At 42.7% G+C, this 22,016-nt stretch overlaps 1 protein-coding gene across 1 annotated transcript in view; it reads right to left on the bottom strand.

Moving 5' to 3' along the window:
* The window catches only part of slc44a1a (solute carrier family 44 member 1a), a 30,730-nt gene extending 8,967 nt beyond the window's left edge, over positions 1-21,763 (bottom strand). The window contains exons 1-12 of the mRNA XM_079499694.1: positions 21,422-21,763; positions 21,104-21,190; positions 19,809-19,951; positions 17,637-17,773; positions 17,251-17,347; positions 16,205-16,374; positions 12,940-13,029; positions 11,657-11,799; positions 9,572-9,758; positions 3,412-3,580; positions 2,393-2,549; positions 964-1,047 (exon numbers count right to left, since the gene is read on the bottom strand). Coding sequence (XP_079355820.1) covers positions 964-1,047; positions 2,393-2,549; positions 3,412-3,580; positions 9,572-9,758; positions 11,657-11,799; positions 12,940-13,029; positions 16,205-16,374; positions 17,251-17,347; positions 17,637-17,773; positions 19,809-19,951; positions 21,104-21,190; positions 21,422-21,445 — 1,488 coding nt within the window. The 5' untranslated portion in view covers positions 21,446-21,763. The remainder of the gene's footprint in view (positions 1-963; positions 1,048-2,392; positions 2,550-3,411; positions 3,581-9,571; positions 9,759-11,656; positions 11,800-12,939; positions 13,030-16,204; positions 16,375-17,250; positions 17,348-17,636; positions 17,774-19,808; positions 19,952-21,103; positions 21,191-21,421) is intronic.
* Positions 21,764-22,016: the final 253 nt, after the last annotated feature.

Here is a 22,016-nt window from a genome sequence, read left to right as displayed (position 1 = left end):
GCCCTAATCCACTGTGCTTTGAACTCTTTTTTTCCCTCCCAAGTCCGTATATATACATACATCGACACTAGGTGGCGTCATATCCCAGGTCTGTATACTCTGTCTATATAATGGTTGATGCCTACGGAAGCTTTTAACATTGGTAATTTGGTCCGGTTCCTATAGCAACGCCCCACCGTTCCCAACTATGGGATTGCAAATATATGTTCACAGTGCAAACCAGTTGAAAGGAGGATTTTCAAACCTCCATAAGTCTGACTCTAGAATCGCTGTCCTTGGTGGATTTTCTGCCATCCACATTTCGGATTTAATTTGTGCCTAATGCGTGTTTCCAATGATACTAGAGTGTGTGTGTGTGGAGGGGGGGGGGGAAACACCGTCTTTTAACCCATCTTTAAACCTGACTTTTAAAAAAAAAGTCTTCTGAAAGAATATATATTCAAAGATTTGTGCCGCATTTTTAAGATTTTTCAAAAATAGCAGACCTACAAGCTCTTAGCGCGCTATGAGCTATAGCGCTATGATCTGCTATTTTTCAATAGCTAAAGTATACCATAATGCTTAAAACACCAAAAGGGGTTCCCGCCCAGAATGGGTTAAAGCAGGGTTCCCCAATTAATTTTCCTCGAGGGCCATATTTTGACTAGGGTACCAGGCTGGGGGCCGAGTCCGCACGCGTGAGGTCGAGGTCTTGCCCTGAAAATTCATTTTCAGGGCAGGACCCCATTTGAAAAGGATGCCCAGTTTGACATGCATAGGCTTTTTTTTTGGGGGGGTCCCAGATATAAAGGTCCGCGGGCCGCAAGGGGGCGCTCCGCGGGCCGCAAATGGCCCGCGGGCCGCCTATTGGGGTACCCTGGGTTAAAGTGAACGCGTATGCTGGCACTGGGAACTGGGGTTTATGCCAACACCTAGCGGTAGAGATAGAGTTAATTAGCTCCGGTCACACTGGTCTGTACTCACCTGGTTGAGGAAAGCGAGGCACTTCTCAAGACACCACAGGCAACAGATGCAAGCTTTCAGCATGCAACGCGCACAGGCGTTTTCCTGCGGGATTGAAGAAAGGCATGCTAAATCAGACGCACAAATTGCAGTATTCAGTATTTTAGCCGTGACGTGAGCGCCCCCTCCAGAGATACTTCCGGGTCCTTTTGTGTCCCCATAGAGTTATACTGCGACGCTCCGTCTGACTAAATCTGAGACGAAAACAACCACGAAAGTCTAATTTTACCGCTTTCCTCGCAACAACAAAGCTGCTGCTCTCCCAATCCTGGCTGTGACAGGCCGTCTGCCCCACACTGGATACTATCGCCATTTTATTTCATTGTCAACTAAATCCTCATTAATTGCAAACTAGATTCAACATACTCAAGCCTGCACACATTCTAAATATGCCCCGAACTATACTGAGCAAATGGACTGTTACCACCTTCAATAATAATGATAATAATAGTCTTTATTGTCCCCACATCATATATTTTCTTTGTCATAGACACTTGTACCAAACATTCATAATTCTACTCGAGTTGGAAGCATTAAGACTCAGTTTAACCCTCAATGGCTTCCTTTCTGAAAAATAATGTAATAATGAAAAGATTAGATATTCTATTTACAATGAGATGCGGACGGGAGCTGGTGCCACTTGGACCCGGACGTAACGTAGGACTACAATATGACGTCGGACTTAAATACTGAATAGATGACGGTTTCATTCATCTTCTAGAATAATTAAACAGTTTCTGGTAGAGCCCGACCAATGGCAGATTTGGAAAATCTTATGAAATATTCGCTATAAATAAATAAATACATGTGCAAAATAGGCCCTGAGCTGCAAAAGTGCCAATACGGATGTAATCACACCCGTGTGAAGTGAGGGGCGCTCAATTGAATTGAAAAAAAAAAGAAAATCATCTCATTCCTCACCTTTGTCTTCAATGTTTGTACTTTTTCGCAATGTTTGTGTTTACACAAACACTCAAAATTGCCCATTCATTGTCAATGACATTTAATGTTTGTTCAGGACAAAGTTTGTGTTTGCACACACATTAACCCATTTTGACCTGAGATCAGATTCAAAAAATGTCTTCTACATCCTGACAGTTTTCTGAAAAAGCTATGTTTCTATGTCAGTCGTTCTTCGATTTTTAAAAAAATAGCAGACCTACAAGCTCGTAGCGCGCCACTCGGTGGCGCGCTACGAGCTTGTAGATCTGCTATTTTTCAATAGCTAAACCATAACATAATGCTAACACCAAAAGGGGTTCCCGCCCAAAATGGGTTAAAAGCAGGACATAGGGCCCCTCAACAAAAAGTGAAATAATGGCCAAAATATCAGCCGGTCAGGCTCCAATTTCTCTAGAATAAAAGGTCTAGATGACTTTGCACGGCCCACCTTCCCCTTGAGCTGGTTGTGAATGTATGTTAGGATGAAACGGGGGATCTTGACGAGGGTGATAATGAAGGAGCCCTTGGCCACCGTCCCCAGGTGGTAACGGATGAGACGCAGCACAGAGGTGAGAATGGGAGTCATGGACAGCTGGGATTTATTCCTGAAGTTCAGGAACACAACAAGACAGGGAGAGAACACGAGAAATTAGAATATATACTCTCCAGCATGGAAGGAAAAATGGATTGGAAGTTAAACATAAAGGATGTTGAGGTCTAAGTAACGCAAAGCTTAGTTGTCATGTGAAGGACAACTACTCTCAGAGGCAGTGTTCATTTTGTTGACTTAACCCATTTTGACCTGAGATCAGATTCAAAAAATGTCTTCTACATCCTGAAAGTTTTCTGAAAAAGCTATGTTTCTATGTCAGTCGTTCTTCGATTTTTAAAAAATAGCAGACCTACAAGCTCGTAGCGCGCCACTCGGCGCGCTACGCCTTTGAGCGGTCGGGCACCCCCCCGAGCGTCAAAAATGCCTGATTATCGGTTAGTGTAAGGCCACCTTTAGTCTAGTTTTAGTCGACTAAATGTCATACGATTTTAGTCGACTAAATCCACAGTTCATTTAGTCGACTAAAATGCATTTTGGCGGGCCTTGATGCCGTCGTAATGGCTCATTTTATACTTGTTGAAAATAGCCGATCTACAAGCTCACAGCGCGTCGCAGCGCGACGCGTTGTGAGCTTGTAGATCTGCCATTTTCAGCATGCAACCAAATGTAAAATCTCTTGCCCACTAGTCCCCTTCCTAGCATTTTAGACTAATTTCTATCTGTTGACGAAATTGTCAGTACATTTAGTTTAGTCATAATAGCTTCATTTTCATGTAGTTTCCACTTAGTTTTCTTTAGTGGAAAAAAAGGTAGTCGACGAACATTTTCCGTCTTAGTTTTAGTCGACAAAAACAAGTAACAACACAGCTCCTATATACCTTGTGAAGTAGTAGGTGACCACAGCTCCTATATACCTTGTGAAGTAGTAGGTGACCACGGCCCCGGCGATGGTCATCTGCTGGCAGGCGAGTATGAACTCGCTGACCCAGATGAGGCCCACGGCGTGGTACCACACCATGTACTGGAGGGGTCCCTTCATCTGGTACTCCACCAGGCCCGTCACGTTGTGCTTCATCGCGGTCCCTAAAGTAGAAGAACACAATCTGGGAGTTATAGACCAGGCAGTGTTGTTTTTGGCAGCAAATTTCTATTTTAGTTTTAGTCATTAGTCTCTTGAATAGCTTTCCACTTGGTTTTAGTCACATTTTAGTCACCTGGAATGTGTTAGTGTTAGTGTTAGTTTTAGTCGACTACATGGCATGAGATTTTAGTCGACTAAATCTACAGGTGATTTAGTCGACTAAAATGTGTTTTGGCGGGCCTTGATGCAGTCATAATGGCTGATTTTACACTTGCTGAAAATAGCCGATCTACAAGCCCACAACGCGTCGCGCTGCGACGCGTTGTGGGCTTGTAGATCGGCTATTTACAGCATGCAACCAAGTGTAAAATGACTTCTGCTGGATCTCTTGTCCACTAGTCCCTTCCTAACATTTTAGTCTAGTATTTATTTGTTGACTAAATTTATTTTAGTCATCACAGCTAAGTTTTTTATTTAGTTTCCATTTAGTCTTTGTCAGTGAAAAAAAAGGTAGTCGACGAACATTTTTCGTCTTGGTTTTAGTCGACAAAATAAACACTGGTTAAGACAACCACTTTCAGAGGATGAGCACCTTCACAGCTGCGTGGCTGTACAGCATTTAGAATTTCCACGGAGCAAAAAATGTGACTGTTTTCGCCGTTTATTTTGAAGTGGTGCAACCACTTCCTTAAGTGACTATGTGTGTCTCTGGGTGGGTGGGTGGGTGGGTGGCTGGCTGGCTGGCTGGCTGGCTGGCTGGTTGGATGCGTCCGAGCACGAAAACAGCATGGTTGTTTTTCACCACCTGTGCGCAACCTAACACACACACAAACACACGCACATATTAACTGTATATATATATATATATATATGGTGATTTCGGGTGTGCCAGTACAGTACAGTGACAGTACAGTAGAGGGTACAGTAGAGGGACCCCCACACGGTAACTGTCATTTCTCAACCGTTTCGGACGCGGGGCGGCACCCTGAGTGCGTTCCTGTGGGTCTGGAACTCCCCCCCCCCCCACACGGAGTTGCACCACTTACTTCACACGGGTGTGATTTTTCTGCTCTGGTGTCGAATTTTGGGGACATTCGCCGGTGTTTCAAGACATTGCTGTACAGCAGCTACCTTCCCCTGACCTACCACTAACTTGTTTTTTTCAGCGCTCTTCATAACGCTTTAGAACACCCAATAGCTTAACCACATGAACACCAGTTTCCCTATTCTAGTTTCCTATAGGATCAACATCATAATTTTTCGACCGCGGTCGAGATCATGGATTTCACAATGCCACGCCAGACTTTAGATGCATGTGTCCCCTAGCGATGACATCAGGGAGGGACAGTTTTCTACCTCCTTCTCTGAGGCAGGACTCCAGAGAAGGAGGGAAGATTATAACCTCATTGTCAGCTCTGTAGCAGTGGCCGGCAAACTGTGTTCTTCTGGACCGGACTAGTGAAGAAACACAGGGAAGGTTGCCGTATATTAGAGAAGTCGATGGGTGGGCCGTTTCTCTCATTTCTTTGAAAGTGTCCCATGTCTCGGAGCCATAGAGTAGAAACGGCTAGACGGTCGTCCTGAATATTTTTTTACTTTGAACCCCTTACTAAGCTGGGATGACCAGATCTTATGCATAGGATCAACAGTCGGTGAAAATAGCTCACAGCACTCACAACAAGCTGTGAGCAAAGAGATTTGGTACAGAGAGGGGTGGGGGGGGGGGTGGGGGATAGTATAAAAAAAAAGGATAGTATCTAGAATAGACCCCTGGAGGATTCTGGTCAATTTCGTTATATTGGGTTTAAGTGGATAATTTTGTTTTGATGAGTGATGATGACGCGTGTGGAGTTTCCCCATAACTCAAAGTGGGAAATAACAGAGAAGATCCCAGATGGCTCAAATATGCGTATTACAGAATACGCTAACCTCATCATCCAAGTCCATTATCCCATTAGGCCCAGTGTTAACCCACTCTGGGCGGGAACCCCTTTCGGTGTTAGCATTATGTTATGCTTTAGCTATTGAAAAATAGCAGATCTACAAGCTCATAGCGCGCCACCGAGTGGCGCGCTACGAGCTTGTAGGTCTGCTATTTTTGAAAAATCAAAGAACCACTGACATAGAAACACAGCTTTTTCAGAAAACTGTCAGGATGTAGAAGACATTTTTAGAATCTGATCTCAGGTCAAAATGGGTTAAATAACCACATTCCACACACCCCGTTCACATCTGTGCTAATCGACTGTATAATTACTGCCGTGGCATTTTTGTCAACAGATGACACACTGACTCGGAGACAAAAATATGTTCTATTGCGCAACCGGCTGCACCTAAAAAAATGCACATGTCGTACATATGCCGTTTGTTTGTCATACCGAGTTCGAGATGGATCGGCCTCTGGCATTTCTTTTTAGATAGATGCCTATTTTGTGCAGAACACAGGGCATTCACTTCTAGTCATTTTTACTAGTTGACTACTAGTTGCCTAGTATAGTTTACTAGTCGACTAGTTGTTTAACCCATTTTGGGCGGGAACCGCTTTTGGTGTTAGCATTATGTTATGCTTTAGCTATTGAAAAATAGCAGATCTACAAGCTCATAGCTCATACGAGCTTGTAGGTCTGCTATTTTTGAAAAATCGAAGAACGACTGACAAAAACATAGCTTTTTCAGGATGTAGAAGTCATTTTTAGAATCTGATCTCAGGTCAAAATGGGTTAACTACCTATTATGTAAAAAAAAAAATATATATATATATATATATATATATATATATATTTTGGAAATAAATATGTGTACAATGGTGACTACCTATAATCTACCTGATCTTGAGGCCTACAAAATCGGGGGGAAAAAACAACTAGTCAACTAGTACCAACAAGGACTAGTGGATTTACTAGTCGACTAGTTGCTTAATGCCCTAGCGGAACATTGCACTTTCTACTGTTCGTACAATAACTTCTTCTGCCTACCGAGAGCGAAATACCTCCTTGGGAAGTAATATCTTTATCTTATTGTTATTCAAACTTAATGTGACTGTACGCACAAAATGAATCACTTGAAAGAGAGGCTAGATTCACTTTAATAAGGGTATAATTTTTCCAACTAGAATGCAGGGTGATGACAAGGACTAGAACGTTCCACGCTAAAGCTTTTTCCTCTCTACGAGGAGTATTGCAAATTATTATTATTATTAGCATACCGATACAGATCATCTGATTTACAATACTATAACAATATCTACAAGATGCACTTTCATTTAACCACGTTCACCCTGGTGTCCCCACTTTGTTCATGTCATTACCGAGGAACATTTTAGAGTTTTTATTTCTTCCTCTTATTCTTTACCTTTTGAATAGGGATGAAGTGGTTAAGAAGTGCTTAATTTCTGAAGTGAACCCATTTTGGGCGGGAAACCCCTTTTGGTGTTTTAAAGCATTATGGTATACTTTAGCTATTGAAAAATAGCAGACCTACAAGCTCATAGCGTGGCACCGAGTGCCGCGCTATGAGCTTGTAGGTCTGCTATTTTTGAAAAATCGTGAAAATGTAGTGCAAAGCTTTGAATATAGGCTATATTCTTTCAGAGAAAACATTTTTAACTCAAATCTTTGATTCTATTTTCAGATGGGGGTCGGCGACCAATTACAAATTTGGGGGGTCCTTGACATGAAAACGTTTGAGAACCACTGACATAGAAACATAGGGTTTTTCAGAAAACTGTCAGGATTTAGAAGGCATTTGTAGAATCGTCCTCAGGTCTAAAAATCGGTTAATTTCTGAAGTTTAAAGAACTTACAAAATAGGGGAGTGGGAGACTTGGAGAGAGAGAGAGAGAACTGGTTCTTTGACTCCATCCTCCCACTGCACCAGTCCCCGCTCAAGATTCCAAAACATCAGTGGGAGGGTTAGACGCACCACGAGACCAGGACCAAAATGTCACCAGTCCAAGGACTACATTTATGTTCTAGTAGCTAAGGAAACGCTGACATGTTAACCCATTTAGAGCCGAGGACGATTCTACAAATGCCTTCTAAATCCTGACAGTTTTCTGAAAAACCCCATGTTTCTATGTCAGTCGTTCTCAAACACTTTCATGTCAAGGACCCCCAAAAATGATATGTAATTGGCCGCCGACCACCATCTGAAAATATGTTGTTCCAGCGACACCCCAGAAGCAAAGATTTGAGTTAAAAACTTTGGCTCTGAAAGAATATATATTTCAAAGATTTGCGCCAGGCACATATTCACGATTTTTCAAAAAATAGCAGCCCTACAAGCTCGTAGCGTGGCACCGAGTGCCGCGCTACGAGCTTGTAGATCTGCTATTTTTCCAATAGCTAAAGTATAACATAATGCTTAAAAACACCAAAAGGGGTTCCCTGCCCAAAATGGCTTAACCGACATGAAGTCCTGCAGTCCTACAGTGTCCTGGACTGACCTCATGAAGCCCACACACACCCAAACAAAAACATTTCAGAGCAAATCATGCTTAATCCAATTAGACTTGGATCTAAAGGAATACTCCACTGCACTGCACTCCCCTGTTTCAAGCCGCTCATCTCCTTGTTGTCCTCGTTGGTAGGAGGAATTATCAATTCACGAGTCAGTCAAAGCTCTCCGTTATGTGAGGCAGCGAATCAAAAAGGCAACCCAAGATTGACCGCATGGGAACTACAGCTATTGTCCCCCCCCTCCCCTGGCCGGGGGCCACTGGACTCATGACACGCACTGCTCTGGAACTCAGCCCACGTACAGTTCATTCTGGGGCGTGTAGGAGCCGACAGCCAAGCACCGTGTTTATAATCGGACTGAATTTGATTTGATTTGATTTGATTCAAGACATTATTGCTTGTAATCCATAACATGTCTTGCATGAATTGAATCGGTTACTTTCACAAATGGACTCAACACTCACAACTTTGATAGTGGATCATTCTTTTCACTTTTTATTTATTTTTCAAAAAAATATATATATATTAATTTTTATCCCACAATTTTCGTAACCCATTATTTTTTTCCACCCATTGTCAATACGTAATGGTGGGCGCTAGCCCCCCTCTGCCAACATGGGGAGAGCAACGGACTGACCTCATGCTTCCTACAATGAGTACAAACCGCTTTTTTTCCCCTTTTCACCTGACAGGGGGGAGTTTCCCCGGTTGGACGTAGCACGTGGAAGGAACAGGATATTCCAACCGGCTGGCCAGGGGGAGGCAGTATAGACTAGAGACCAGGGTTACTGCGTGTATTTTGTGAGGGTACCTACCCTAGGGGGCACGGGGAGAACATGTGAGGGTACCTACCCTAGGGGACACGGGGAGAACATGTGAGGGTGCCTACCCTAGGGGACACGGGGAGAACATGTGAGGGTGCCTACCCTAGGGGACACGGGGAGAACATGTGAGGGTGCCTACCCTAGGGGACACGGGGAGAACAATTGTGAGGGTGCCTACCCTAGGGGACACGGGGAGAACATGTGAGGGTACCTACCCTAGGGGACACAGGGAGAACATGTGAGGGTACCTACCCTAGGGGACACAGGGAGAACATGTGAGGGTGCCTACCCTAGGGGACACTGGGTGCCTACCCTAGGGGACACGGGGAGAACATGTGAGGGTACCTACCCTAGGGGACACGGGGAGAACATGTGAGGGTGCCTTCCCTAGGGTACATGGGGAGAGCATGTGAGGGTACCTACCCTAGGCCTAGGGGACACGGGGAGAACATGCAAACTCCACACAGAAAGGCCCTTTCGCCAACCCCACCTCGGGTATGGGCACTGATGACGTGGAGGAGAGAACACGCCTCCAGCGCCAACATCGTCCCCAGCTTCTTTGTGTACACATACAGGACGTATGTGTTGTGTACGTAATGCTTTGCAAACGGCACAAAGTGTGTGTGCAGTCGCTACTCGCTAGCAACAACTCCTTCCTAAACGGCGGTCCCCAAGGGAGAGAGGAGCACGGAGATCCAGTAGAACCACTAACCTGCGGTCCCCAGGGAGAGGAGCACGGAGATCCAGTAGATCCAGAAGAGCATGAGGCAGAGGAAGGTCCAGACGGGCTGTATAACCAGCAGCGGCAGATGGATGAACACCTTGCCGGCCACGTGGAACAGAGAGATGACCAGAGCCACCCGCTTTCTCATGAAGAACATCAGCAGCAGGAGAATCACCTGCAGAATCGCACAGGATTGTAAACACACTTTCATTTTAGTTTTCTGGAGTGCATGTTGTGTAACAGAAGAAGGAAATAAATACAGGAACATTGTCTTTTGTGGCAGAGGTGGCTTGCTTGCTGCCAAAGACAAGTCTAACGCATTTAGGCCTGAAAAAAAGTTCGCTCTGAAAGAATATATATTCAAAGATTTGTGCCGCATTTTTACGATTTTTCAAAAATGGCAGACCTACAAGCTCGTAGCGCGCCACTCGGTGGCGCGCTATGAGCTTGTAGATCTGCTATTTTTCAATAGCTAAAGTATAACATAATGCTTAGTTAAAACACCAAAAGGGGTTCCCGTCTAGAATGGGCTAAGCCCTAACCACACCAGAGGGTCGCCATGCTATGGAAGCATAAAGCTGCCAAAATTCAAATGAAATGGCAAAATACAAAATGTCAATTGAAATAAGAGGAATGCTTTTTCATTTTCTTCAGGTCATCAACGCATTTCTTGAGAAAAAAAAATACATCTAAAATGCAATAGCATTTACATTTAATCTACAGATGTGCTCATTCTACGACACAATTAAAATTTTAAATAAAAGATAATTTGATTTTCAATTTTCAAAAAAATGCCACGCTAATTAATGGACAATATTAAAATGAAAATGCAATTTAGAAAATTCAAATTAAATAAGAGAAATGCTTTTTAACCTTCAGATAATGAACGCATTTAACCCATTCTGGACGGGAACCCATTTTGGTGTTTCAAGCATTATGTTATACTTTAGCTATTGAAAAATAGCAGATCTAAAAGCTCATAACGCGGCACCGAGTGCCACGCTACGAGCTTGTAGATCTGCTATTTTTGAAAAATCTTTGAATATATATTCTTTCAGAGCGAACGTTTTTAACTCAAATCTTTGCTTCTGGGGGGGTTCCTGGAACATCATATTTTCAGATGGGGGTCGGCGGCCAAATACAGATAATTCTGGGGGTCATTGACATGAAAATGTTTGAGATTTAGAAGACATTTGTAGAATCGTTCTCAGGTCTAAATGGGTGAATATATAATGCAATAGCATGCACATTTCATCTCCAGGTGTGCTCATTCTGACAGAATGAAAAAGCAAATCACATTGCCCTTTCATTTTCAAATTGGCGTGTGTACGATTTGAAAATGAAAATGCAATGTGATGATTTGCTTTTTCATTGTCATAGAATGAACACACTTGGAGATGAAGCAAAAAGCAAATCACATTCGCATTTTCATGTTCAAATTGGCGTGTGTACGATTTTGCCATATGGACGCTCCATACGTAGTGAGAGCAGGGTCATGCCACATGCACGGAAAAACGGATTTATTGAAGAGAGACTTGGATTCTGTAGTAAATACCGAGCAAGTGCACTCAACCAGGTCTAAGCTCCAATTCATGTTTAACCCATTTAGGCCTAACGTCGAAATTTTAAAAAATGTCTTCTAAATGACAGTTTTCTGAAATACCTCATGTTTCTGTATCAGTGGTGCTCAATATTTCATGTCAAGGATCCCAAAAATGATATGTCATATGCCACCGACCCCCATCTGAAAATATGTTGTTCCGGGAACCTCTCAGAAGCAAAGATAGCAAAGATCTGCTATTTTTCAATAGCTAAAGTGTAACATAATGCTTAAAACACCAGTATGGGTTAAATTCAGCCATCACGGTTTTGATGAACTAACTGCGAGCATAATACTAATAAGGCAAATAAAATCAGAAAACAGGCCAGGGATAGAGAAATAATAATGCTGCTGGGAAACCAGAGAACATGATATGTAATAGAGGTAAAATTATGCAATTGTCCCAAAATTAAGTACATTCATTGTACCCTGATGATAATGCACACAACCACGTACAAATTACTCAAACGTACCGTGGCGACAGTAGCAATGATGGCATACACCAGCAGGGCCTGCACGTTGTCCGAAACCACTGCTTTTCCAAATATGGACATGGCGTTATCGTTCAGGGCTTTCCTGTGGTCAACGTACAGCCACCAGAGCACGCCGGTCCCACCTGAAACACAGCACATCTCCGCATCGTGAGCATCAGCAGTTAACACATTGAGAGCCCACGCAAAACTGCCCAAAATCACTTTCACCTAGAAAATCCATTCACATTTTTTATAATTCAGCTGACTGTGGAGACACATGCTGGAACTTTTTACTTTGAAATGTTTTATAGTTTCTGAGTTATTTAATTTAAACGCCAAATGCATTCTCAATGGCGAAAACACAAACTTTGGCACCACCAATAAAAATAAAAATAAAATAAAAATATTATTATTTTTATTTTATTTTTCAAAGACGTCCACAGACGTCTTGGGCTATGCACGTGCGGTAATATCCAAGACGTCCACAGACGTTTTGGGCACAAAATGTGTTAAAAGGGCCACTTCACCCCTTTTGCAACCAGATCTTATTTTAATAATGTTTGGGAGACAAGACAAGACACTTTCCTGTGGTTTTTATCTGGGAAACATGTCTTTTAGATAGTTCAGTATTTCAAAGTGTCCATGGGCTCCATGATGTCATGGACACTGGGCTCTCTTATTTCCTGGACTACATGTTGTCTCAGTAAGACAGCCCCTCCCCCTATCCACGAGGAGGAGCAGTGCACCAAAGCATTATGGGAATTGTAGTCCAGGAAGGAAGTGAGCCCCAGTGTCCATGACATCATGGAGCCCATGGACACTTTGAAATACTAAAATATCTAAAAGACAAATTACCCACGTAAAAACCCCAGGAATGTGTTTCTTGTCTCCCAGACATCATTAAAATAAGATCTGGTTGCAAAAGGGGTGAAGTGGCCCTTTAACAGTTATATATATATATATATATATCCCCAAAAATAATAATTATTCAACACAAACAGAAACAATAAAACTAGAAAAAGATTATAATGCCTTCTATGTGTTACTGGTAGTTGGTAGAGCGTCCGCCTTTGTTTGCACCACAAGGTTCTGTCTGTCCATTTTAAAATGTTTTTAAAACAGTGGCAAATAATATGTTTAGGGATAAGGGGTAAGGGGTGGCACAAGATAAGGCCACAACGCATATAATAATAGGGCAAAAAGTTACATTACGCAAACAAGTCCATATTGGGGAAGTATATTTTTGAACACAACGAGGGAATATAGTTTGTGAATAAGGTCACCTATGGAGCCCACGACAGTCAGGACGGTCAGGATCCACACCAGTACGATGGAGATGTAACGAATGACAACCATCAACAGCAAGGAGAGAACTGTGGAGAAGAATGACAACCATCAACAGCAGGGAGAGAACTGTGGAGAAGAATGACAACCATCAACAGCAGGGAGAGAACTGTGGAGAAGAATGACAACCATCAACAGCAGGGAGAGAACTGTGGAGAAGAATGACAACCATCAACAGCAAGGAGAGAACTGTGGAGAAGAATGACAACCATCAACAGCAGGGAGAGAACTGTGGAGAAGAATGACAACCATCAACAGCAAGGAGAGAACTGTGGAGAAGAATGACAACCATCAACAGCAGGGAGAGAACTGTGGAGAAGAATGACAACCATCAACAGCAAGGAGAGAACTGTGGAGAAGAATGACAACCATCAACAGCAAGGAGAGAACTGTGGAGAAGAATGACAACCATCAACAGCAAGGAGAGAACTGTGGAGAAGAATGACAACCATCAACAGCAAGGAGAGAACTGTGGAGAAGAATGACAACCATCAACAGCAAGGAGAGAACTGTGGAGAAGAATGACAACCATCAACAGCAAGGAGAGAACTGTGGAGAAGAATGACAACCATCAACAGCAAGGAGAGAACTGTGGAGAAGAATGACAACCATCAACAGCAAGGAGAGAACTGTGGAGAAGAATGACAACCATCAACAGCAGGGAGAGAACTGTGGAGAAGAATGACAACCATCAACAGCAAGGAGAGAACTGTGGAGAAGAATGACAACCATCAACAGCAAGGAGAGAACTGTGGAGAAGAATGACAACCATCAACAGCAAGGAGAGAACTGTGGAGAAGAATGACAACCATCAACAGCAAGGAGAGAACTGTGGAGAAGAATGGCAACCATCAACAGCAGGGAGAGAACTGTGGAGAAGAATGGCAACCATCAACAGCAGGGAGAGAACTGTGGAGAAGAATGACAACCATCAACAGCAAGGAGAGAACTGTGGAGAAGAATGGCAACCATCAACAGCAGGGAGAGAACTGTGGAGAAGCCAGAGGACATGATGGAGCAACCCACAAGTTAGCCTGAGATAAAAAGACATGGAATGTCAGTGTAGCTATTTTTGAGTGGTGCAACCACTCCAAGGAACAGCAATGTCCGTGTCAACCGTGTGTTCACCCGTGTGTTCATGTTTGTGTGTTTGTGTGTGACTATGAGCACCAGTACCAATGAGTACCAAAAGTGGTGCTGTTGTGCCAGAAACAGAGAGAGAGAGAGAGATAGTGCTGCACTGTTGCCTGCTAATGAGAGAGAGAGAGAGAGGGGGGGGGGGGGATTCAGCAAAAATAGCACATCTACAAGCTCACGGCACTGTAGATCGGCTATTTATCTTTTTTTTTTAAAGATTTGTGCCTTTTATTGATAGTTACAGTGTGAAGACAGACAGGAAAGAGGGAGAGAGAGAAGGGGAGAGACACGCAGCAAAGGTCGTCATGAGCGGGACTCGAACACGCGACACGCTGTCAGGCCAGAGCCTATATGTGGCATGCGCCTGGACCACTAGCCTGGCTAATAAGCCAGACCGAATCAGCCGTTGGCAAAAAGAAATTGCCTGCCGGCGGATTAAGGTCTGGTGAGGCTCAATTGTACGCCCATTTCCTACACCAGAGAACTGGTGTGGCCAATCGGGACACGGTATGCAATATGGGCAGGCTTTGGTACAGTGACGTTCAATGCTTGAGAACTTTGGCTCTAACCAATTGCGTCAAAGAGAAAATGTTTGAACCCGCCCCCCGGGAAACAAGATCCATACACAGCATATCCAGACTCAAATACCACACGACAGTGTGATTTGAGTCTGGCATATTAGCCAGGCTACTGGACCACTAGGACAGCGGGCGCCCCGATCGGCTATTTTTCGACAAGAGATTTGGTGTAGTAGAGGGAAGAAAAGGGAGGGGGGCCTTGGGGCAACTAAATACACAGCATTATAGTGTTAAGTGTCTATGGTGCTTAAACCGTCCGTCATACTGTAAATCATTGCTTTTGTCTGCACTTGACATAACACACTGTACAACTGCATTACATAAATGGGCACATGTTATGAATTACATTATCATATCACGGCTAAAAAAAAAATCAAACTGCACCGAGAGAGGAATCGGTACTAGCTCGGGTTAGGGGGAAGACATTTAGCTGCTCAGATGAGTCATCAAACCCACACAGAGACAAGGAACACACTCAGTCGGATCAAACAATGGGGGACGAAGCAATACAAGGACATGTTCCAACAATGGTCAGGGGTCAGTGTGGTGTCTCTTTGTTAGACATATGTACGAAGGAACGTACGAGGCAGATCTACGATCAGCAGCCAACTGAGATGAACTTCAATCAAATGCCACGGCATGCGGCGGTGGCGGCGGCCGCCATGTCTGTAACCACTTAAACATTTCCTGTTATTTCTTTGACAAAAATAACTTCCCGTCTTGAGAGTTCCTGCTGAAGCCCTAGGAGCAAATATAGCAAATGCAGTCGGTTCTGGGGAGAAGCGAAAGCGGCGAGCAGCACAAATTTGCCAAATGTATTCACTTGTTGGCTATAAAGCACTGAATTCTGACGCCAATGTCCTTAGAGGGCGCCAAGTCCACAGGTTCATGTACAGTACTTTTTATTTGCATTGTAATCCCCATAGGGGGATTTTAGATTGCCTCATATAAGAACCGTTTGAAAAATAAGGAAATCATCCCGGCCGTTAAACTCATATGGATATGAAGAATCAACTGAAAACGCTATTGTTACATTTTCGCTAGAAACAGACTATCAAATATGAGGGACTGGCGGTCGTAAACGATACAGCGACACCTCCCCGACAATATCGCCGAGACAGTTTGTTTATTTTTAGACCACAGTTCTTATACGAGACGATTTTAAGATGAGCCCATGTTATTCTCCATAGAAACACTTCCATGAACCAGGGGATGAGCGAGTGACGTCAGGACTTCGGCGCTCTATGCCTAAACCAGAGTAATCTAGTAAGAGAGTGGCGACACGCTTTGATCTCGCCGCAAAGCGGGGTGCTATGGGCTATAGTTCCAAACATTGGAACTATCCCATTGAGATAGAATGAGCACTTCCGCATTCCATTGTTACAATGGGAGTCAAAGCTAGTTGTCGCCACTCTTTTACTAGATTACTCTATGCCTAAACGTGGTACGGTGGTAGACAGGCCAAATTACGCTAAACTTTTCACCGTACCCAACGCCAGCAAACAGAGTCCGAAGATGATCTCCTTGCTGGCCATCACCCCGGCGATGACCCTGTGCAGAGTGCTGTCGTCGCTGACGAAGGTGACGAACGCCTGGGCGAACTCAGCGTAGCAGCCGATTTCCACAGGAACGCAGCGATGGAACACCGGGAGAGACTTGCTACGAAGTGGGAAAAGAGCAAAAGAGGTGCAAAGTTTAGTAGTACCCCAGGTTACCACAAACCAATTGAATGTTTTCATTGGAAAATAAATAATGTAAAGAGAGATAAGTCACACACTTATTGATTCCATACAGATTAATAGAAATCTGATTCTTGATGACTATTTCTAAATGGGATACCGGAGAACTCGCCAGTTTTCCAAGGCACCGCGGCGAAAATTCTTCATCAATGTCGTCATCGTTACGCTAACATGCTGTCTTCATCAGTGTAGTATGTCAAATTCCAAAGTGATCAAATTATTTTGTGCAATTAAATGGTCAGCTAGATGATGATAAAAAGGATAAGTAGACCTACCATTTCAGGATATTGTTTACTGATGAATTACATTGTTTCGGTACTTTGGTGTTTAAACTTTTAGCATTCCTACTTCATCTAGTGTCAACTCTAAACAACTATCATCTCTCTCTCTCGCAATTCAATTTAAATGAATGTGAAGTCAAACTAAAACGCGGCGAGTCAGAAAGCTGGTGAGTTCTCCGGATACCTTTCTATGCATTTGCTGTATTAGGCCCAAACCACACCAGCTGCAACTCCTTTTGCAACAACTCGCAACTCCTTGCAACAACACAAACCACACCAATGCAACTCCTTGCAACAACACAAACCACACCAATGCAACTCCTTACAACAGCCATTGGGAATAATGGTTGCAAGTAGTTGCATGTTGCCAGGAGTTGCATGGTGACCCTCTGGGTGTGGTTAGGGCTTGACCTTGTGTTGTTCTTGCTTAGAGTAAGTCGCTCTGGTTCAAGAGCATCTGCTAAATGCCTAAATTGTAAATTCAATCTTGGATGAAATAAATGCTTCATCATTACCTTGGTGGAACAGGGAGTTTGGGACATTTGGTTTCTTTTTCAAGGTGATATTTTGCATATCTTGTAGGAGAGATGTCATAGGAACAAAGCTCCGATCCTATTGGGAAGAGAAGGAGAAATTAAAATCCCCCGTTAGTATCCACTATCCGTGCATGCGTGCACACATACAAGAAGACATTTGTACTTTCAATCCAATGTTTTAAAAGATTTAAAAAAAAAAGGAAGATAATTGAATTATGACATCTCAATTGAATTGAGATACGAATATGATAGACTGCACTGTACTGTACATAACAGTAGATTTGAAAATATAATTTTTTTTTTTTAAACAATGACATCAGCAACAACTCTGTTTCTCTAGCGTAAAACATTTCTATTGTTCTCACCATTATTCAGCGCAAACTTCTTCAAGTCTTCGTACGTCTTCAGTTCAGTATCAGGACACTTGAAAACACACAGGGCTATTGACTTAATCTTCCTGTTGATGAAGTCAATGTTGCATGGGTCTAGAAAGAAAACATACCTAAAAGGAGAAAGAACGACAGACAGTGTAAGATTTATTAATTATTATAAACTGGCTCAAACTACCTTCAGCCCACATAGTATTTTTATGTTTTTTGAACAACCACGATCTCTTCCTTTGATCAAAACGGGGGGTTTACTCAATGTTTACTACTCCAGCTGGGCTTATTGCATCTGGGTAAAAAAAAAAACTGTCACGCTGACACTTTGCCAACTTGTTGAACAGATCTCTCTCTGTGGCTGAAACGCCTTTTATTCAGAGCTTCCATGGGCAATCGGCCCATCAATGAAGCGTGACCCATTGTTTGGACGGAACTGTGCCTTGGGTCGCAAATTACTGGAAAAGATACAGCACAACAAAAGGGCCAAAGACCTTTCATACAAGACGACAGTATGCAAGGCCTAAATATGACTTGGAAGATGCATCACAAATATTTGATCAAATTTATAAAATTGGGTTTGTTCTACCATACATTTTTCAGATAACATAAATGACACAAGCATTGTATTAATACCACTTGGATGTTTTCGCAAAGATAATCTCCGTTCCTGACCGTTTCTAACCTCTTCAGCTGATGCCAGACAGTTCAAGCTGTTTTCACAGACCTTGCTTTAGAAGGAATACACTGAACTAGATGGTTAAAATGGTTAAAATACAGGTCCAACCAGAGTTTCATTGGCAGCTATACAACGAGCGGCTGCTCTGTGTGTGAACTGTGCTACCTGTGCTGCATGATAAGATGAACGCAACCAACTAGAGTCAAACCGCTGGGACAACAAAATGTTCCAACCAGCCGAACAAGAAAGGGAGAGAGCAGGAAGCGAGGTCAACCGAGGTCTGTCTTGAGGCCTGTCGTCATTACGTCTCCCTTCACAACTGGTCAACCGAGGTCTGTCTGAAGCCTGTCGTCATTACGTCTCCCTTCACAACTGGTCAACCGAGGTCTGTCTTGAGGCCTGTCGTCATTACGTCTCCCTTCACAACTGGTCAACCGAGGTCTGTCTTGAGGCCTGTCGTCATTACGTCTCCCTTCACAACAAAGGATTATTGGTCACATGATTAAATAGATCCCTGCATCCTCCACACAGGTAATGATTAAATAGATCCCTGCATCCTCCACACAGGTAATGATTAAATAGATCCCTGCATCCTCCACACAGGTAATGATTAAATAGATCCCTGCATCCTCCACACAGGTAATGATTAAATAGATCCCTGCATCCTCCACACAGGTAATGCTGAATGGCTTTTGTCTGCCGAATGACAACAACTCAACTGTGCTGAGATGAGATGCTCCGATAATCGGCGATCGGTAATTTACCCTATCCGGAGAAACCGATCCTTTACACCATTTAAGTGGTATAAAAGTCAATCAGATATATAGTATAATATCATTTTGCATCTTTGTGACGGGCCTAAACATTCTCCCCTTCCTCCCCACACAGGAACAGTTTTGACGTGGGTTTTGACATATAATAATTTTGGAAATATTCAAATTTGGACGATCGGAATCGGATGATCATGAGAAAAGTGATCAGTGATCAGTCCCAAAAAACCTGATCGGTGTGTCCCTACTGTGAACGTTAACCCATTCAGGCCTGACGTCGAAATTTTAAAAAAAAGGTTTTCTAAATCATGACAATTTTCTGAAAGATTTGAGGCACATCTTAACGATTTTTCAAAAATAGCAGACCTACAAGTTCATAGCGCGCCACTCGGTGGCGCGCTATGAGCTTGTAGATCTGCTATTTTTCAATAGCTAAAGCATAACATAATGTTTAAAACACCAAAAGGGGTTCCCGCCCAAAATGGGTTAAAAGAGTGCAGAGTCTAAAATGGAAACGGTGACAGACAAGACAGACAGTCATCTGTCCCGGTCAAGAAAGGTGACCAGACAAATTAGTGGAACTCTGAAGTTTGTTACATGATTATAACAGATAAAAGTTGCCAAGACACTTCATGGAAATATAATCTTGTCATATGCCACATTCTTTTTGGGGCCATCATAATTCTGCAATAAGGAAGTCAGACTAACTTGTTTTCCGTCTGATCACGGCCACTGAGCTCGATGCCTTCAATGGGGCTGTTCTTCTGACCACAGGTGTTGCCGTAGCTGTCGTAGCCAGAGATGAGCCTGGAGGCCGCTCCGGTGGCGATGGCGAAGCCACAGATACAGGCCTGCAGGAAGGATGAAGAGGAACGGTTTACAACAACGGTCACTACTGTCACACAAGATCATCATCACATCAGATCTAAAGCACAAAGAGCTATGCACTCACAGTCACAACTAGGACGATTATTGTCACACGAATAATTGTGTTTAACGATTTAATTGTATTCGTTTTTAACAATGAACATCGGAACGTTACCGTTTGTATTTCCGTTTGCCTTTTAGGCTTCGTAATCACAAATTGCACAGGGCAGACATGACAAATTACTTTTATATACAAAGAAATCCCTGACACATCGAATATTTTTTAATTTCCCCAAAAAATTACAAAATAGCGGAAATAGTTGATCTACAAGCTTATAACACGTCACAAAGGCACGTGTTGTAAGCTTGTAGTTCTGCTATTTCTGAGAAATGTTTGAAAATGTATGGACATTTCTCGACATGGAAACGATTGACGATTGTGCAAAAATAATTGCGATTATCTAAATAAAAAAAATTATGTCATAATTGTGACAGGCCTATCCATAATTATGTTATTGTTAAAATATTCTGACTGGGATTACTATTCTATTGATTGATTGATTGAATACTGCATTAGACAGAAATGGAAACACCTACGAGGTACACTGAGCTGAAAAAGGATAACACACAAAAAAAGTCCTGGACACTTGTTTCCATCGTGGTCCTATATGGAATAATATCATTCAATTAATCTGTATAGGGCATTCCATTATGCTTGTTATGACCCCAAGGCATGCATGATGCATGCATATATTAGCTAAACTCATGTGAACAACTGTCGTGCCTGAACTTGCCAAGAGAGCCAGAGATCAATTCATTTAACACGTTGGAGCAATAAAAGTCAAAGCTGGGATCATTCAACTGAAAACTCACCATTCCAACACAAAACAGTGTGTGTGTGACGTGTGTGTGTGTGTGTGTATATAATTCTGATGAGAGCCATGTCTGTTTCAAACCGAAAACTCACCATTCCAATACCAATACAAAACAGTGTGTGTGTGTGTGTGTGTGTGTGTGTGTGTGTGTGTGTGTGTGTGTGTGTGTGTGTGTGTGTGTGTGTGTGTGTGTGTGTGAATAATTATGATGAGCCTGAGCCATGGAATCATTGGAATGTCTGTTTCAAACCGAAACCTCACCATTCCAATACAAAACAGTGTGAAGATGATGAGCCATGGAATGTCTGTGCAGGAGCGCTCCTCCAGTGGTTTCCAGTCGCGTTTGCTCTAAAAAGAAAGACATAAATATACAGACAGACAGAGTGGGGCATAATGACTCATTTGATTTATTTGACTAGTGGGAGGGGTGGACTCAAAACACAGCTTATAATAAATATTATAGATCGAATCATACAAATTGAGAATCTGTACAGTCACTGGTATATTAGATCCGTAGCCAAACATGTTAAAACACTTCAAGTAAAAGTGGTCACACAGTGATATTTATAAATGTCTTACCTCGGCGCTGCTGCAACATCCCATTTTCGGTGCTTCGCGGCGGCGGCGGCGACAACAACTACTCGAAAACAAAACTTTTTAAGAAGCTTTGTTTGTTTGGTTCAACTTTCCTCAGATCCAACTCATGCCGATCTCTCTCTCTCTCTCTCTCTCTGCCCGCCCGCGTTGGGGAGTTTTTCCCAGGAAAAGAAAGAAGTCGATAATGATGTTGTATATGGTATTAATAATTCACAACTGTTTGTTAGTATTTTCTCCACAGTTGGTTGAACTATCCCTCCATACATTTGCAGCAGCAGCAGCAGCAGGTAAACACGGAAGAACAGATCACATTTCACAAGCAACAAGCAGCCAGCAGACAGCAGTGTTGCCATGTCTGATCATTATAAGCGGCGTTGGGTTTCTTTTTCATGTGAAGTTGCTTGTAAATATTGGTAGTTGACTCATTGATTGATTGATTGATTGAAAACTTTATTAACAGTTTGAAAAAAGAAAAGAAAAAATAAGCAAGGGCTGTATTAACAAAAAACTAAATAAAAACTTAATCACAAAAAAGTATTTTACTATTTTTTATAAACTATGTATATGATGATTTTTC

Source organism: Electrona antarctica (assembly GCF_951216825.1).
Source record: "Electrona antarctica genome assembly, chromosome: 4".
In the NCBI taxonomy this organism is placed as follows: Eukaryota; Metazoa; Chordata; class Actinopteri; order Myctophiformes; family Myctophidae; genus Electrona; species Electrona antarctica.
This window is presented reverse-complemented; position numbering and strand designations above follow the sequence as displayed.